General features: G+C 45.9%; 1 protein-coding gene across 2 annotated transcripts; it reads left to right on the top strand.

Annotated features, from left to right (window-relative positions):
• Nucleotides 1-4,217: 4,217 nt before the first annotated feature.
• Nucleotides 4,218-10,594, top strand: LOC123110559 (uncharacterized). 2 transcript variants are annotated; one of them, XR_006453466.1, is made up of 7 exons: nt 4,218-4,571; nt 4,647-4,767; nt 5,002-5,126; nt 5,662-5,753; nt 6,461-6,758; nt 8,840-9,090; nt 9,306-10,594. XR_006453466.1 is itself a non-coding variant. In XM_044531113.1 (5 exons), exons 2-5 carry the CDS (start codon nt 4,709-4,711, stop codon nt 6,674-6,676), a joined length of 492 nt encoding a protein of 163 aa, XP_044387048.1. In that variant the 5' UTR covers nt 4,218-4,571; nt 4,647-4,708; the 3' UTR covers nt 6,677-7,352. The 2 variants fall into 2 exon arrangements, 1 of the variants encoding a protein (XP_044387048.1); XM_044531113.1 differs by lacking the exons at nt 8,840-9,090; nt 9,306-10,594 and having other exon boundaries at nt 6,461-7,352.
• The last annotated feature ends 2,591 nt before the right edge of the window (nt 10,595-13,185 follow it).

The following is a 13,185-nucleotide window of genomic DNA, read 5'->3' as shown; positions in this document are numbered from 1 at the left end:
CGCAATATGCCGCCCTCAAGTCGCGTGGGGGGAAGCAAGCCGTGGAGGAGGTTGGGGACGGCGAGAAGGCACGACCGCGGGGGAAGACCAACTCCAAGAAGGAGGACAAGCGGGATGCCTCGTCGAACGCCTTGATCGCAAGCGTGAAGGGCATGGTGAGCAAGAAGGACTCAAGGGAGGAGGAGCGCCGGCGTTACAATGAAGAGCAAATGAACGCCTTCATGGAGATCCAAAGGAGGAGGCTTGAGATGGATGCGGAGAAGCAAGCCAAGATGCTTGAGATGGAGGCGGAGAAGCAAGCCAAGATGCTAGAGATCGAGGCCGCCAACGCCAAGACCAAGGTGAAAGAAGTGGCTCTCGCGAGCATGATGACCGGGGTGAAGATCATGAAGGTGGATCTCAACACCGTGTCGCCAAGAAAGAGGTCGTGGTTCGAGAAGATGCAGGCCGACATGCTCAAGTTCGACGACGAGTGATCTATGGCGGCGAGCGCCGTCCTCTTTTTGTATGCCGACAAGTGTGCTGACATGACCACGGGGCCGCGATGGCGTGGTCGAACTCAAGTCCACCCATTTTTGTGTGCTAACATGTGTGCCGGCCGCTGGCGAGTGCGCCAACATGAACTGTGTGGTGATATTTTTAAAAGCCGGCATTGTATGCCGGGGCTGGCATGGTGCCGGCATGAGACATGGCCGCGGGCCTTTTTTAGAAATTGAGTGCGGACATGAAATGGATCGGAGCGTTGGGCGCACTGCCTACCATATCTAAAACAGGGCGGCCGCCGGGCGGCCGGCTGACCCAAACGAACAAAAAGCGGACAAAAGCGCCGTCCGTTTGGGTCGGCCCGTTGGAGTTGCTCTTAGAGATGGAGAGAGGAGAGATAATGTCAGAGACATGCATGTCATAGTCTGTATCATGAGCAGTAAAAAGAGAGAGGGAGGACCATGCATGCGTCCTTCGCATGTGCATAGTGGGCCCGATCTGATGAAATACAGTGACTTAAATAGAGAAAAGAGAGGAATACAAATGTATGCAGCTGGCAGCATGCATGCTATTGGTGAGAGAACCCTCGTTACATACCGGAACCGGTAAAAACACTTTGTGCAGCGGTGCATCCATGTACCGGCGACTCTGTGCACCTGCTCTGGATGATGCCTCTGTGCTGCGTGCGCGTCTTGTGTGGTACTGTTGCTCCTCTTGAACCCTTGTGGCGTGTGGTCTGTTTTGTGTGATGCGTGCGGGGTGGCCTCTGTTTGCTTGTGCCTGCCGACTTCTACTACTGCTACTGAGCGCGAAGAAGCAGTGTTGTCTCTGATGTGGCCAGGATGCACTTTGTGTAGATAGTTTCTAGATCCCAATCATGATACACGTGTGTGCAGCAATGTCATGATCGAAGTGGAAAGTTTGTTCATAACTACAACCGGATATGGTATTGGTGCTTCACTATAAAGTACTATTCTCTTCGTCTCAAAATAAGTGTCTCAACTTTACTAGTTATGATATCCTTCTTTCAGTGCCAGTTTTTACCCGAAATAACTAAAGTCTAATTGTTGCAGGAGATAACATATGTAGATGCTCAAAAGAATTTGAACATCTGGGTGCTCAGGGGCATGCCTTATCTGCATCAGTGACAAGCTATACCCCATCATGGCATCATCCACGGTGACTTAAAGCGAAAGCAAGAAGAGGAAATGGAGCATCTTGGTCTTCTATCTTCTCTTGCTTCATTTCGTGATTGCATGATGTTGTCAAGAATTTCATCCCACCCATTGCTTTGGAGATCATCTCTGGCTGCAGTAAAAGTGTGCAATCTAGGTCACGTGAGTTGAGTTGCACCATGTTCCATTATTACTCGATTACTGAAAGTGGTATCCCTAAATAGTAAGAACAGAGAAGATTTTTAGTGAGTTATTTCACATATTTTACTCTTATTATCTTCTAGACCTATCTTACCATTTAAGCGCAACCTATATTATAGTTCTTTATACTCCCTTCGTCCCATTATATAAGAGTATTTTCAACACTAGTGCAGTGTCAAAAACGCTCTTATATTATGAGACGGACGGAGTACCAGTTAAATTCATTATTCAACTATAAATTACTTTTCATTGAAATAAGAACCACGCAATGCTTACAATTTAATCTGGTCATCCGGACAACTAAATGGGTTAATGTTATGCATAGCATCTTTTGTTTACGGTGAATGAAATGAGTTAATGTTATGCATAGTATCCTTGTTTACGATGAATGATGCGCTCCACTCGGAAAATGTTTCAAGTGTTATTTGCCAATTTTCCTTGCATGTAGTTACTAAATTCGGTTCTCAGCATTACCTATTTGATAGGAAAAAACATTAACTAGAATGAATGTGTTCACTAGAGTGTTAGTCCGAGTAATCTTTTTATTACAACATTGTTAAACATCTTTATTGCCTCTCTTATGTTGATACATCATTATATTTTGTTCATATTATTGATATATTTTCCCCTAGAATGAATGGTTGATTGTGTTCACATGATAATACGTGTGTTGCACATGCACACTTAGAGCGCGAAGGATCTAACCCAACGACACGCCTGATGTATGACAAACATGTGCCACTAATGTTAACCAAAAAATAAAGTCAGAACCCAGTGGTGGGCAGGTTTGAAGCGTAAGCAAAATAAGCATAAAAGAATCACAGGATAAACACAAAACATTCTACTTCAACTGAGAGTTTTACAAGATAAACACAACTTCAACCGAGAGTTTTACAAAGTAACTATAAATATTTCCCCTAATAATAAAACTAAAGATGGATAAAGAACATAGACAATTGGGGTGACTATGCATCAACCGGGACGACCCAGAAGGGTTTCCGGACATCCAACACATTCTCAAACTGTTTGACAATTTCTGACGAGCCGTCCTGCAGGCCAAGAACATGCAGATCGCTATTCTTTTCGCTCAAGCTATTCACCCAGTAGACGCAGTTGGGCTTGAGCCCACATCCGCTGGCAGAGCAGGACGCTGCAAAATTGGATCTACCGAGGAGGAAAGCCCGATCGCCGATGCAGTCCGTCTTGCGCCAGGCCGGCGGCTCCGAGAAATCCATCTGATAGACGCGGAGCTCCCCTGGTTGGTCGACGCACATTCCGTGGAAGGGGATATGGACGAGGAAGAGGTCGTTGCAGGACTCGAGGACGTACGTGGCCGTAATGCCGAACGGGACCTCGACGCAGGGCACGGCGATGGCGCCCAGCCGCGCCTCCGGCTCCCCCGAGGCGTCGTCGGTGTGGAAGTCCAGCGTGCCGAGAGAGTCGTTGGACTCGCAGAAGAAGAACCTCCCATTGACGGCGGCAACGTCGACGAAGTGTCTCTTTATATTGATGGGGGGAGAGCCCGGGAGCGGGAGGTCGAAGCAGCCAATGTCGTAGCCGTGGCGCGACCACCGGAGATCCTGGCCGACGCGGCAGAACCACATCACCGGGCTCGCATGGTCGAAGACTAGGACGCTGCAGCCAGGCGCGGCCACGACGTTGGACAAGACGCACCTGCACGTCCACGGGACCTCGTCGTCCTTGAGAGTCGGAAGCTCGATTCTTGACCCGTCCTTAGGGTTCAGGAGATGGGTCCCTGCGTCGTCCGACGAGGAATCGGAGGAGCTCAGGACCAGGACCCAACCCTGCGGCGTCGCCAGGCATACCTTCTTGCTCGGCAAGAACGGAGGGACATCTTGAAGCTTCTGGTCGGGCAAGCTGAAGACCTTGTACGACGAACGATCTGAATCTGGCGGCGGCTCAAGCACCAGCAGCGGGAAAGCCGCGGACACGTTCGACTCCTCTGCCAAATCAGAGTCAGCCATGGCCTGGGTCGTAAGGGCTAGATCGCTTCGTTTGCTGGTTGACGACGACAAGCGGAACAAGGCTCTGCAACCACGGATATGTATGTGGAGAACAGGGCGTCGCGTGACACATCCAGAAATAAGAGAGGAGTGGATGCAGGAGGCTCCTCAGCGATTTGAGCCTCCTGGCCGTCGGATCAGCTCCTTGATGCGTTTCCGGCCTTCCGAACGCCCTTGACCGTTGGATAAAAACTGAGCGCTCGTTTCACTCCTGGCCTGCCACCGCACGTAATTTCAGTGCCCCCGAGGATATTTTCGTCATTTCACTTTCTAGGGGTATAAAAGGCGGCCACGTTCCTGGTGAAACCCTAGCCTCCTCCCTTGCCCGCCCCGCCCCGCTCTCCCGCGCGCCTCCTCTCCCTTCCCCTTCCGCCTCCTCTCCTCCCACCCACATCGCCGCCGCCGCCCGACCACCTTCTCCTCTTCCTCTTGCCCCTAGCGCCACCGCCCCTGCCTCCTTCCCCACCACCGCCCGGCCTCCTCCCCTCACGTCCTCCTCCTTCCACCCCCTTTGATCTGGCGCCGCCCAACCGCCCCTGCCTCCTTCCCCACCGCCGCCCGGCCTCCTACCCTCACGTCCTCCTCCTTCCACCCCTTCGATCTGGCGCCGCCCAAACCATGAAGAGCGGCCAAAGGAGCAACAACGGCCAGCCCCTGCCTCCTCTCCAGCACGTCCAGGGATCCATAGGTATGTGTCTATTTTGTTCTGTTATTGGTCATTGGCTGCTGCTAATCTTTGATTTTTGCTTTCTTTTTCATGCAGATTGGTCCACAATTACCTGATTCTCGTCCTTCTGGTCAAACCCCTGGTAGGCGCCTCCTTCGATGTGTGCGTGCACGTCATCTATTCACAGCCTCGCGCGTCTTCTTCCACGGATCTTCAGGTCAACCCCTCTTCTCCTCCTTTCCCCTCTTCTTTCCATACCTAGGTGTAGGATTGTATGGCAATATGCATTTTTGGCCTCGCCTCTGTTGTGATTGTCGGTCATGTATTTTCTGGTAAAAGCCAAAAGTATTTATGTCTTTGTGCATTGGATGTTGGTGGTTTCCTGTCTTCACTGCTTGTTTTTAGTGGAGTCTAAATATATGTCTTTTGTTCTTTGTCTGCATCCTGGTAGGGCCTATGATTGTTGGTCCTTTCACCTTTGTGCATCACCATCCTATGGAGCCATGAGATCTGAACCAATGAATACAGACAACATTAACTATGTTTGTGGATCACCACATGTTCTATTGGAACAAGGTGAGATCCTTTTTTCAGCACTCGTTTCAACATGTGTTTTTTGCTTTCTGAGTATAATTGAACATCTTCAGCATCCATGGTGTACTGTTCTATATACTTTTTACTTGCAAGTCTGCATCTCTATGTTTCATTGCTATTATAATTATGTACTTGTTAGAAAATTATAAGGGATTTTCTCACCGTGTCGTGTCATCAGGTGAGATATATAGTCTCTACATTTCCATCATGCACAGACTTTGTATGCATGATGCTTCCGTGGATTAGGAAATCATGGCTGGAGCGTAGAGGTTAGGGATGTGCAAATATTGATTAAAAGTATATTTATTTGTATTTACAACAACACACTGGATCACATCCGGTAAATATTTTTGTAGAATATCAGTCAAGTTTAGAACTTTTGACCACAACAGCTGAAAAACCGAAGTAAATCCATCATATATATTCAGTTCAGTAAAGTATATAATCAGGATGCTAATCTTTGACCTATATATTCAGCTGAAAAATTCCTGAATTAGTATGTCAATTCCATGTGCAGAGAAAAGGAGAAGAAGGGGATGGATGAGCAAGGACCAGAAGGACCAGAAGAAGAAGGGCAAGGGAGATGGGGCGATGTGCATGTCCATGGAGGTCTGCCCCCCCCCTCTCCTCATCTCTTCTCTTTTGGTCTTTCCTTGTACTACAGCAGCCCTTAATCCCCTTTGATTCGATTTGTTCACTTGTGTTACTTGTTGTCTCCTAAGAAAAACAAGAAAACCTAAAGAAAATTGTGTTGAAAGTGGTTGAATTTCCAGATTGTACACATTTTTGTTGTAGATTAGGTAGTCAGATTTAACAACTATTGGCCATACAGGTAGTTGAAAGTAGTACTTGAGCTGGACACAGGTTTCTTAGTTACACGGTTCCCATTAAGTACGGCCGAGGTCGTTCATGCTCTGTAGTCTATCGTCTGATGTGCTCATGAATTGTGTGTGCCGCAACTGGATAATTTGTGTGAGTTGGATGTATCGTTAGGTGACCAACCTGAATTGTTCTTATTGTTGTTGCATATGTGAAATGAAATTTCTTCTCTTGCTATGTGCTACCCTGCAATACATGATAAGCACACCTGTCACCATTGGTTCATGTTGTACTATTGAGACATACTGATTAATTTATGGTCTTCCACTCCATTATCCCCTTTTGATTGTTGGTTTGATGTACTCTGCTATGATGCTTCTTGGGTCTATTTAGTTAATTTTTGGTGCTCTTGCTTTATTTGCCTCTGCTATGATCTATGTTTTTTAGATATATTTGTTTAAACCCTTCTGATTGTCGCTCTTCTTTGTCTTTTGCAGGTGTTGTTGTTGTGGGTTGGTGTTGCTGCTGTTGCAGGGGCAGCAGTGTCTCCAAGCAAACATGTTGTTGTGTACCTACGACATATTTCTGTGCTCCTGGATGTGCTACATCACCTCATCCTCTCATTGGCCGCCTCGGTGCCCATGGCGTTCGTGCTCATCGGCGGGACGGTGCAAGGCGCAACTCCGATGCAGCGGCGTGGATGTGCGGTGTAGGCAGCGGTTCCTCGCCGGCTGGACGGCGTTCAGGCGCAACCCCGGCGCCCACTAAGTACTGCCTCGGCTACAACCTCCCTCGGTGAGCTCCATCTTCCTCCTGCTCTGCTTCAGCTACTGCATGGGACATGGCTAGGGCTATGATGATCAGTTATGGCTGATATAGGCATGCTCTCGAGCAATCGAGGCAATTGTTGTGGGTATTAATTTGGATCCCCCCTCATTTCTTTGAGCTATTTTGATCACGTTCTTATTTTAGTGGCCCTGTCCTTGGATGGTCATTTCTGATGAGTGATAACCAGGGCGGTTTCACCCTCATAAGAACATATTGATCTGGTGATCCATCCAGAAATAAGAGACGAGTGGATGCACAAGGCTCCTCAGCGATTTGAGCCTCCTGGCCGTCGGATCGGCTCCTTGATGCGTTTCCGGCCGTCCGATCCCCCTCCCGAACGCCCTCGACCGTTGGATAAAAACTGAGCGCTCGTTTCACTCCCGGCCTGCCACCGCACGTAATTCCAGTGCCCCGCCGGGGGCGTTCTCGCCATTTCGCTTTGTCTGTGGTGGTGGTGTTCGTGCTAGGGCGATGATGATTAATAAGTGTGCCTTTGAGCAATCAAGGCACCTGTGGGTATCAAGTTGGATCCTCCCTGTTGTCTCTAGAATCCTTTTTGATCCTTTGATACCTATTGATCTGTCCTTGGATGGTCATTCTTGTTGAGTGATAACCAGGGCAGCTCCATTGTGTAAACAGATTGATCTGGTGATAAGAGATGGCGGGGTAGGTTATATGATCGAGGAAAGGCGAATCTGAGCCCACTATGCAATGAACACTAAACCCTTTTTATTTTTATTTAAAGGTGTTGCTTATTTATGCTCCAGTGTTTATAGCCGTTTAAAGTAAAGTTTTCTTCTCTCTCGTACCTTTATTGTTTGTTGTTGTTCTTTGACTTAATCTAGTTAAAAGTAAGTTGCACTTTGTTATACTAGAAAGACTCACTCCCAGCAAGTTATCGGTTGAATGACTTGTTTTAATTCGTTGTGATACTATTACTTCTATTTTTTTTGCAAGTTACCAGTTGCAGCTATTTGTTCATGCTACAGAAATTAATACTACTGGATTTTTTTGGGATTTTTCTTGAGATAATGCTGGATTGTTCATGTAAAGAGCGACCGAGGTAGCGTGTCCCGTTTTGTATCCATAAACAATTTTTCGACTGATGTGATTAAGTTGCTTGGTTAATCCGAGCCATTGAGCGGACATTTCCTTTCGTTTTCTTTAGTTTGTTCTGAAGCTTTCCCCAATTCTGTACGTCACCACTCCATTTTTTTGGATCCTGCAGTTTAAACAAACTTCCAACTATAGAGTTTAAAATATGCTACCTACATAAAGAGGAGTTAAATAAGGATGAACTTACACAGCTTATCCTTATTTTAGCAATGAGAGTATTTTGTATATAGAGCTGATACTCTGAAACTTCTGTTTTTATTACTGTATTATATTATGAAGGTTCAAGTATTTGGGTTCTAGCTCCTACTTGGATATGGTAGATGCTTATTCATTTTCCTATTAGTCTAGCAGGATTACATCATTGATGTTACTTCCCAACCAATATTAAGCTGGCAGTTGTTTATTTTCTCTTTTGCCTAACACATCAAAATCTAGAGCAACACTTTTTGTTGATTGATATTTCTGACAGATACTGATTACTCCTCTTTATTTTATTGTATTGTTAGCCAATTAAAAAGGTTTTGTTGTAGGTGTCTATTTTTTCTGTATGGTATATATTATGCGAGTTATTTCTAATGCATCTTGATATTATCTTAGAATCATCTGACTAGAGTCTCGGTCCTTCGAGCATAGTTAACTAAAGCATCTTTTATATCTGATATCAAATTATCTAAACTTCTACTAAGATATTAATATATCTAACTAGATTTTCACTTCTTTAATGGAGTTTTTAGCACTCAGATTTATTTGAAATAGCTGCTCCTGTGTTTTTGTCAGTGCTTGCTGTACTTTCTTTAAATGTTTCTGCTTGGTAGGATCAGTTCTAAGTAGTGGATGTAAGCATGCCTTTTCAAGTTTAAGCATTTGATTTTTGGCGATATGGTGTTCTCTCCTTACAGATGACCTTCTGCTTTCTTATTTTGACAAAATAGACAAGTTGGATGCAGTTGCCGCCACTCATGTTGCTAGAGGGGGAGTGCGCTCAGGGGGGAGTGGCGGGTCAAGGTGAGCTCATCGGCACCGCTGCTGACCGGCAGATCCAGGCGTACCCTCTCGATGCACGCAGGGGGGTGATCTATGACGATCTCCTGGGCACGACACCGCTGGAGATGGTGATAAACACGCACTCCGTCCACCATCGGTCACCGGCAGTAGCAGGACGAACCATCGCCGTAGCCGCCAGGTGTTTATATTCTCTAGCTGGTTAATGTTTTCTTTCTTGGTTGTAGTGTATTTGGCATTTGAGGTGATCACAAATAGGAGTTGGGGCAGAAAAATGTCGTTTTATTTCCTCTCATGTGACTAGCCAGTTTTGCCTTCATGCCCAGAGTCTTGCAAGTTGTACCCGTGTCGAGATTTGCTATGGTTTCTTATGTCTTTGTTTCATGTTTATTTCAGGTTTTGCTTTGTGGCCTCAAGTCCAGCGTATCCTTGGTTTTATATTGAATAAATGCCTGCAGTTTGCACTCATTTCTGTAACATAGAAGTTTATCCTGCTCCTCTTCATCTTATGCTTTGTAGTGGACTTGATACGTATGTTTAGTGTCTATGCCAATACCTGTGGTTCTGAAGTGTATTTGAGATGTATTTTCCTTCTGGAAAGGCCACGCTATTCCTTCCAAGTATATTCATAGTAAATGAGAATGCATGTGTTTCCTATATGTAATAGTGCGGCACACACGCATTCTTATTTACAAATTGAATCATGCTACTCTGACATCAGAGAGTTGTAGGTTTAGTTTTTAGTTAAAGCAGTATCTACTAGGTATTGTATATGCAGCACCACATTTTGAATCATTCAATAGAAGTTAGGTTCAAGTTCAGATTGTTTAAGTAGCAGGTTGTAACATATGCACACCCCTAAGGTATAGTAGCCAGTGTTTGTTAGTATGGCAACGTGTGTCGTAGTTGTTAGGAGCCGCTGGTGAGCTCATCTTCTCTTTGTTTTTCCACTCCATTCTTTTAACACTTAATTTTGTTGTCCTTTCTTACAAATATTCATTGTTTCTTCTTTTTATATGTTCAAACTGTAATGGAGATGAAATGCACATGTATATCCTTGATAAAGATCTCTGTAATTTTTAAATGTGCCGACAAGGACAGTGCTATTGCATTTGAATCAACAAGTTGTTGAATAATATGGTCTTCTTGTGCTTACCTGCAAATCTGTCGTATCTTATATTTGTTGGATAAACAAAAAGGACCGGTGGTTGATTGTCTCAACCATCAGTTGAGAACATATAGATTTTCAGTTTACAAGTTAAGGGGTTTGGCTCCTGTGCCTTCTTTATTCCTTTGTGCGTGTGTTTAACCTTTTTTTGGCGCATGTGGTGGTCCTGCCCGACTGTTGTGACTATTGTTTCTGATTCAGGAAAGCAAGAGCTTGACTGTATTATGAAGACCATAAATAGACAAGTACAGATTGTTTGCAAGTAAGTCAGGATTATATGAGGTGATTTATCATTTTTTAGAGTTTTATTAGTATATCCATAAAGGGATTCATAGCATACTAATTGTGTTGAGGTTTATTTCACACTATAAGAGAAATTATTCATGTACCCGTGAAGCGGATATTATTATATTTTATAACTGGGACAACAAAGCTACATATTGGTCCTTGGAGCTCCAATCATTTCTTTCATTTGTGATGAGCTAACTTATGGTTACCTGTTGCTGTCAATTATCAGAACTGCTACTTTCCGTTTCCTTATATTGAAAGTGACTGGAATGCATTCCTTAATCGCCCTCATTGTGTACACAAGGAGTTGCTATTACATGTATTAAATAGATTGATATATATTTGTTCTCTAAAAATATGTTCCTATTTTCGTTAAGAACACACCACTTCATCATTTCTGTTGTATAGCTTTCCTAGGTTTATTAGCCCATTGTAATGATTTTTTAGAGGTTTCACAGTATCCTTAGGAAAATGAAGCCCGAGGATGCTACATATCCTTTGCTTTCAAGTATCCGTCACTACAAGCTGCATTAGCTTCTCCTTGGAACATGGAAACAGGAAGTAGGAGTTCTCATTGATGATCATCTAAAAGCACAGTACACGTTCTTTGATTAATAACGAAGACAAAGGCCCTACCACTATCTATGTTTGGATGGCATCGCTTCCAACTGCTCAACCAAAATGTTGGGACCGGCACCCTCGCGCCAAGGCGCGCTCCCCATCTAGTATATAAAGGGGGGGGGGGGGCTGGCTTTCCCCGATTCCAGATTGAAAAGAGACGGCTGTGTTCAAGTCGAAACCGGACTCCGACAGCTATACGTTTGCTCCTAATTTTTGGATGCCAAATCAAGGAATCCGGGTTGGAGACAAGTTCGAATCATGGCTGAGCCGACCTCGCGTTGCACGGTCAGATGAGATTGCGATTCAGCTGTACACGGACGCTCTCTCTTGTTTTTTTTTGTTTTTTTTTACGATGGGGGAAGGCATTATGACTGGCTTTATTAATTTTGAACACAAATAACATTGTCCACTAATTTGTTGACAACGAAACCCAAAGGTTCATCAAACTTATAGCTAGCTCATAAGCTACAAATTAGATTGACGCAAACAATGCCTTTTTTTGCGAGAAAAACTTCCAATCTATTTATTTTCAATCATGGTAGTACAACAAACACTAAAAATAATAAAAATTACGTCCAGATCCTTAGACCACCTAGCGACGACTACAAGCACTGAAGCGAGCCGAAGGCGCGCCGCTGTCATCGCCCCTCCCCTCGCCGGAGCCGGGCAAACCTTGTTGTAGTAGACAGTCGGGAAGTCGTCGTGCTAAGGTTACATAGAACCAACGCACCAGAACAGCAACCGCCGTGGATGAAGAGTGTAGATCAAAACGATCCAACCTAAAAACATATGAACCAAGACGAACGACAAACAGATCCGAGCAAATCCACCAAAGACAGATCTGCCGGAGACACACCTCCACACGTCCACCGATGATGCTAGACGCATCACCGGAACGGGGGCTAGGCGGTGAGACCTTTATTCCATCTTTAGAGAGCCGCCACCGTCTCACCTTCCTGAGCAGAACACAAACCCTAACAAAGCTCGAAAAAGATCTAAAAATGGAGCCCTCCCACCGGCAAGGACAGAGATCCACTCTGCCTCCATGGCCCTAAGGCCACCGAAGACGGGACGGACCAGCGCTGGTGCCGGCGGGAGCCGTGAGGCAGAGAACGCTGGCTTTTTTAGAGGCGGCGGCTGGCTAGGTCATGGAGGTCTAGTCTACTTATGTTTATGTTTGTGTTTGTGTACAGATAAAGATAACCTTCCCAATCGTTGCGTTTTCTTAATGCATAATTCAGTTACATTCGTAGAATTTGATTTGGCCTCGTCCCGATTCAACCTCATGTCATTACTCCTCTAAAGGATGCTGGAGTACCTTCCTTCTAGGAGCTTGGCCGCGAGAGAGTCATAATTCAATAACATTCGTAGAATCTGATTCGTTCTCATCCCGATTCAACCCCGTGTCATTAGTCCTCTAAAGGATGCTGGAGTACCTTCCTTCTAGGAGCATGGCCGCGAGAGAGTGCCCTCCGTTGCACACTGGGCTCGCGAGGCTGGCTCCCTGACATGCTCCACCACGCCGTCCGATCTCCACAGATGCCCACACCTGGATGTTATACTCGGGGGTCCATTATGTGTGGGCAGCGGGCGCAATCGGGGCCACCTCTCTATGGTGTTTTCAGTCACGCCTGCGTGAGCCAGTTCGCGCGCTTGTCCGCGCATGCTGGGCGAGGCCGGGTCGCCCTGTTCGCGGATGCCAACATAGTCCTGCTCGAGCCATTCCGGGTGTTCCCATAACTCTCTCTTGTCGCGGTCTCCTTTCTCTCGCCGGGCACAGGTCAGGGTGGGAACGTTCGCCATGACATGGAAGATGGGGGTGGTTCTGCTGGCGGGTGCTGCTTAGTGCGGCTAAGAGGGGCCCATTGATGAAGCCACATACCTAGGGTAGGGTCATGGACCTGTCCAAGGTACCCTCCCCAAGGACGTCTCTAGAATAAACTGCCTTTCAGTCGACCTGGAAGGATTCCACTCGACAGACTCGAAGACACTCGACCATGAAGCCTCACTCGACCATCAGGAGATCAGGAGTCACTCTGTACCCAAACGATCTGTTATTAAGTAGTCTTTATGGTCATGATAGCACTTTATGTAGGGCATTACCAGTAACGTCAGGCCTTAATGTACTTTAAACCTCGCATAACTGAGGGCCGGAGGGGTCTGGCAGACTCTATATAAGCCACCCCCCTCCTCAATGTA

Source organism: Triticum aestivum, chromosome 5B (assembly GCF_018294505.1).
Source record: "Triticum aestivum cultivar Chinese Spring chromosome 5B, IWGSC CS RefSeq v2.1, whole genome shotgun sequence".
Classification (NCBI taxonomy): domain Eukaryota; kingdom Viridiplantae; phylum Streptophyta; class Magnoliopsida; order Poales; family Poaceae; genus Triticum; species Triticum aestivum.
Note: the sequence above shows the minus strand (reverse complement) of the source record. Positions and strands in the feature narration are given on the sequence as shown.

Bases quoted from the DNA above. Each gene is read 5' to 3' on its own strand.
- LOC123110559 (XM_044531113.1), top strand. From the start codon at position 4,709: ATGTGTGCGTGCACGTCATCTATTCACAGCCTCGCGCGTCTTCTTCCA. The intron at 4,768-5,001 runs GTCAACCCCTCT...GCATCCTGGTAG, and splicing joins CTTCTTCCACGGATCTTCAG to GGCCTATGATTGTTGGTCCT. The intron at 5,127-5,661 runs GTGAGATCCTTT...TTCCATGTGCAG, and splicing joins ACATGTTCTATTGGAACAAG to AGAAAAGGAGAAGAAGGGGA.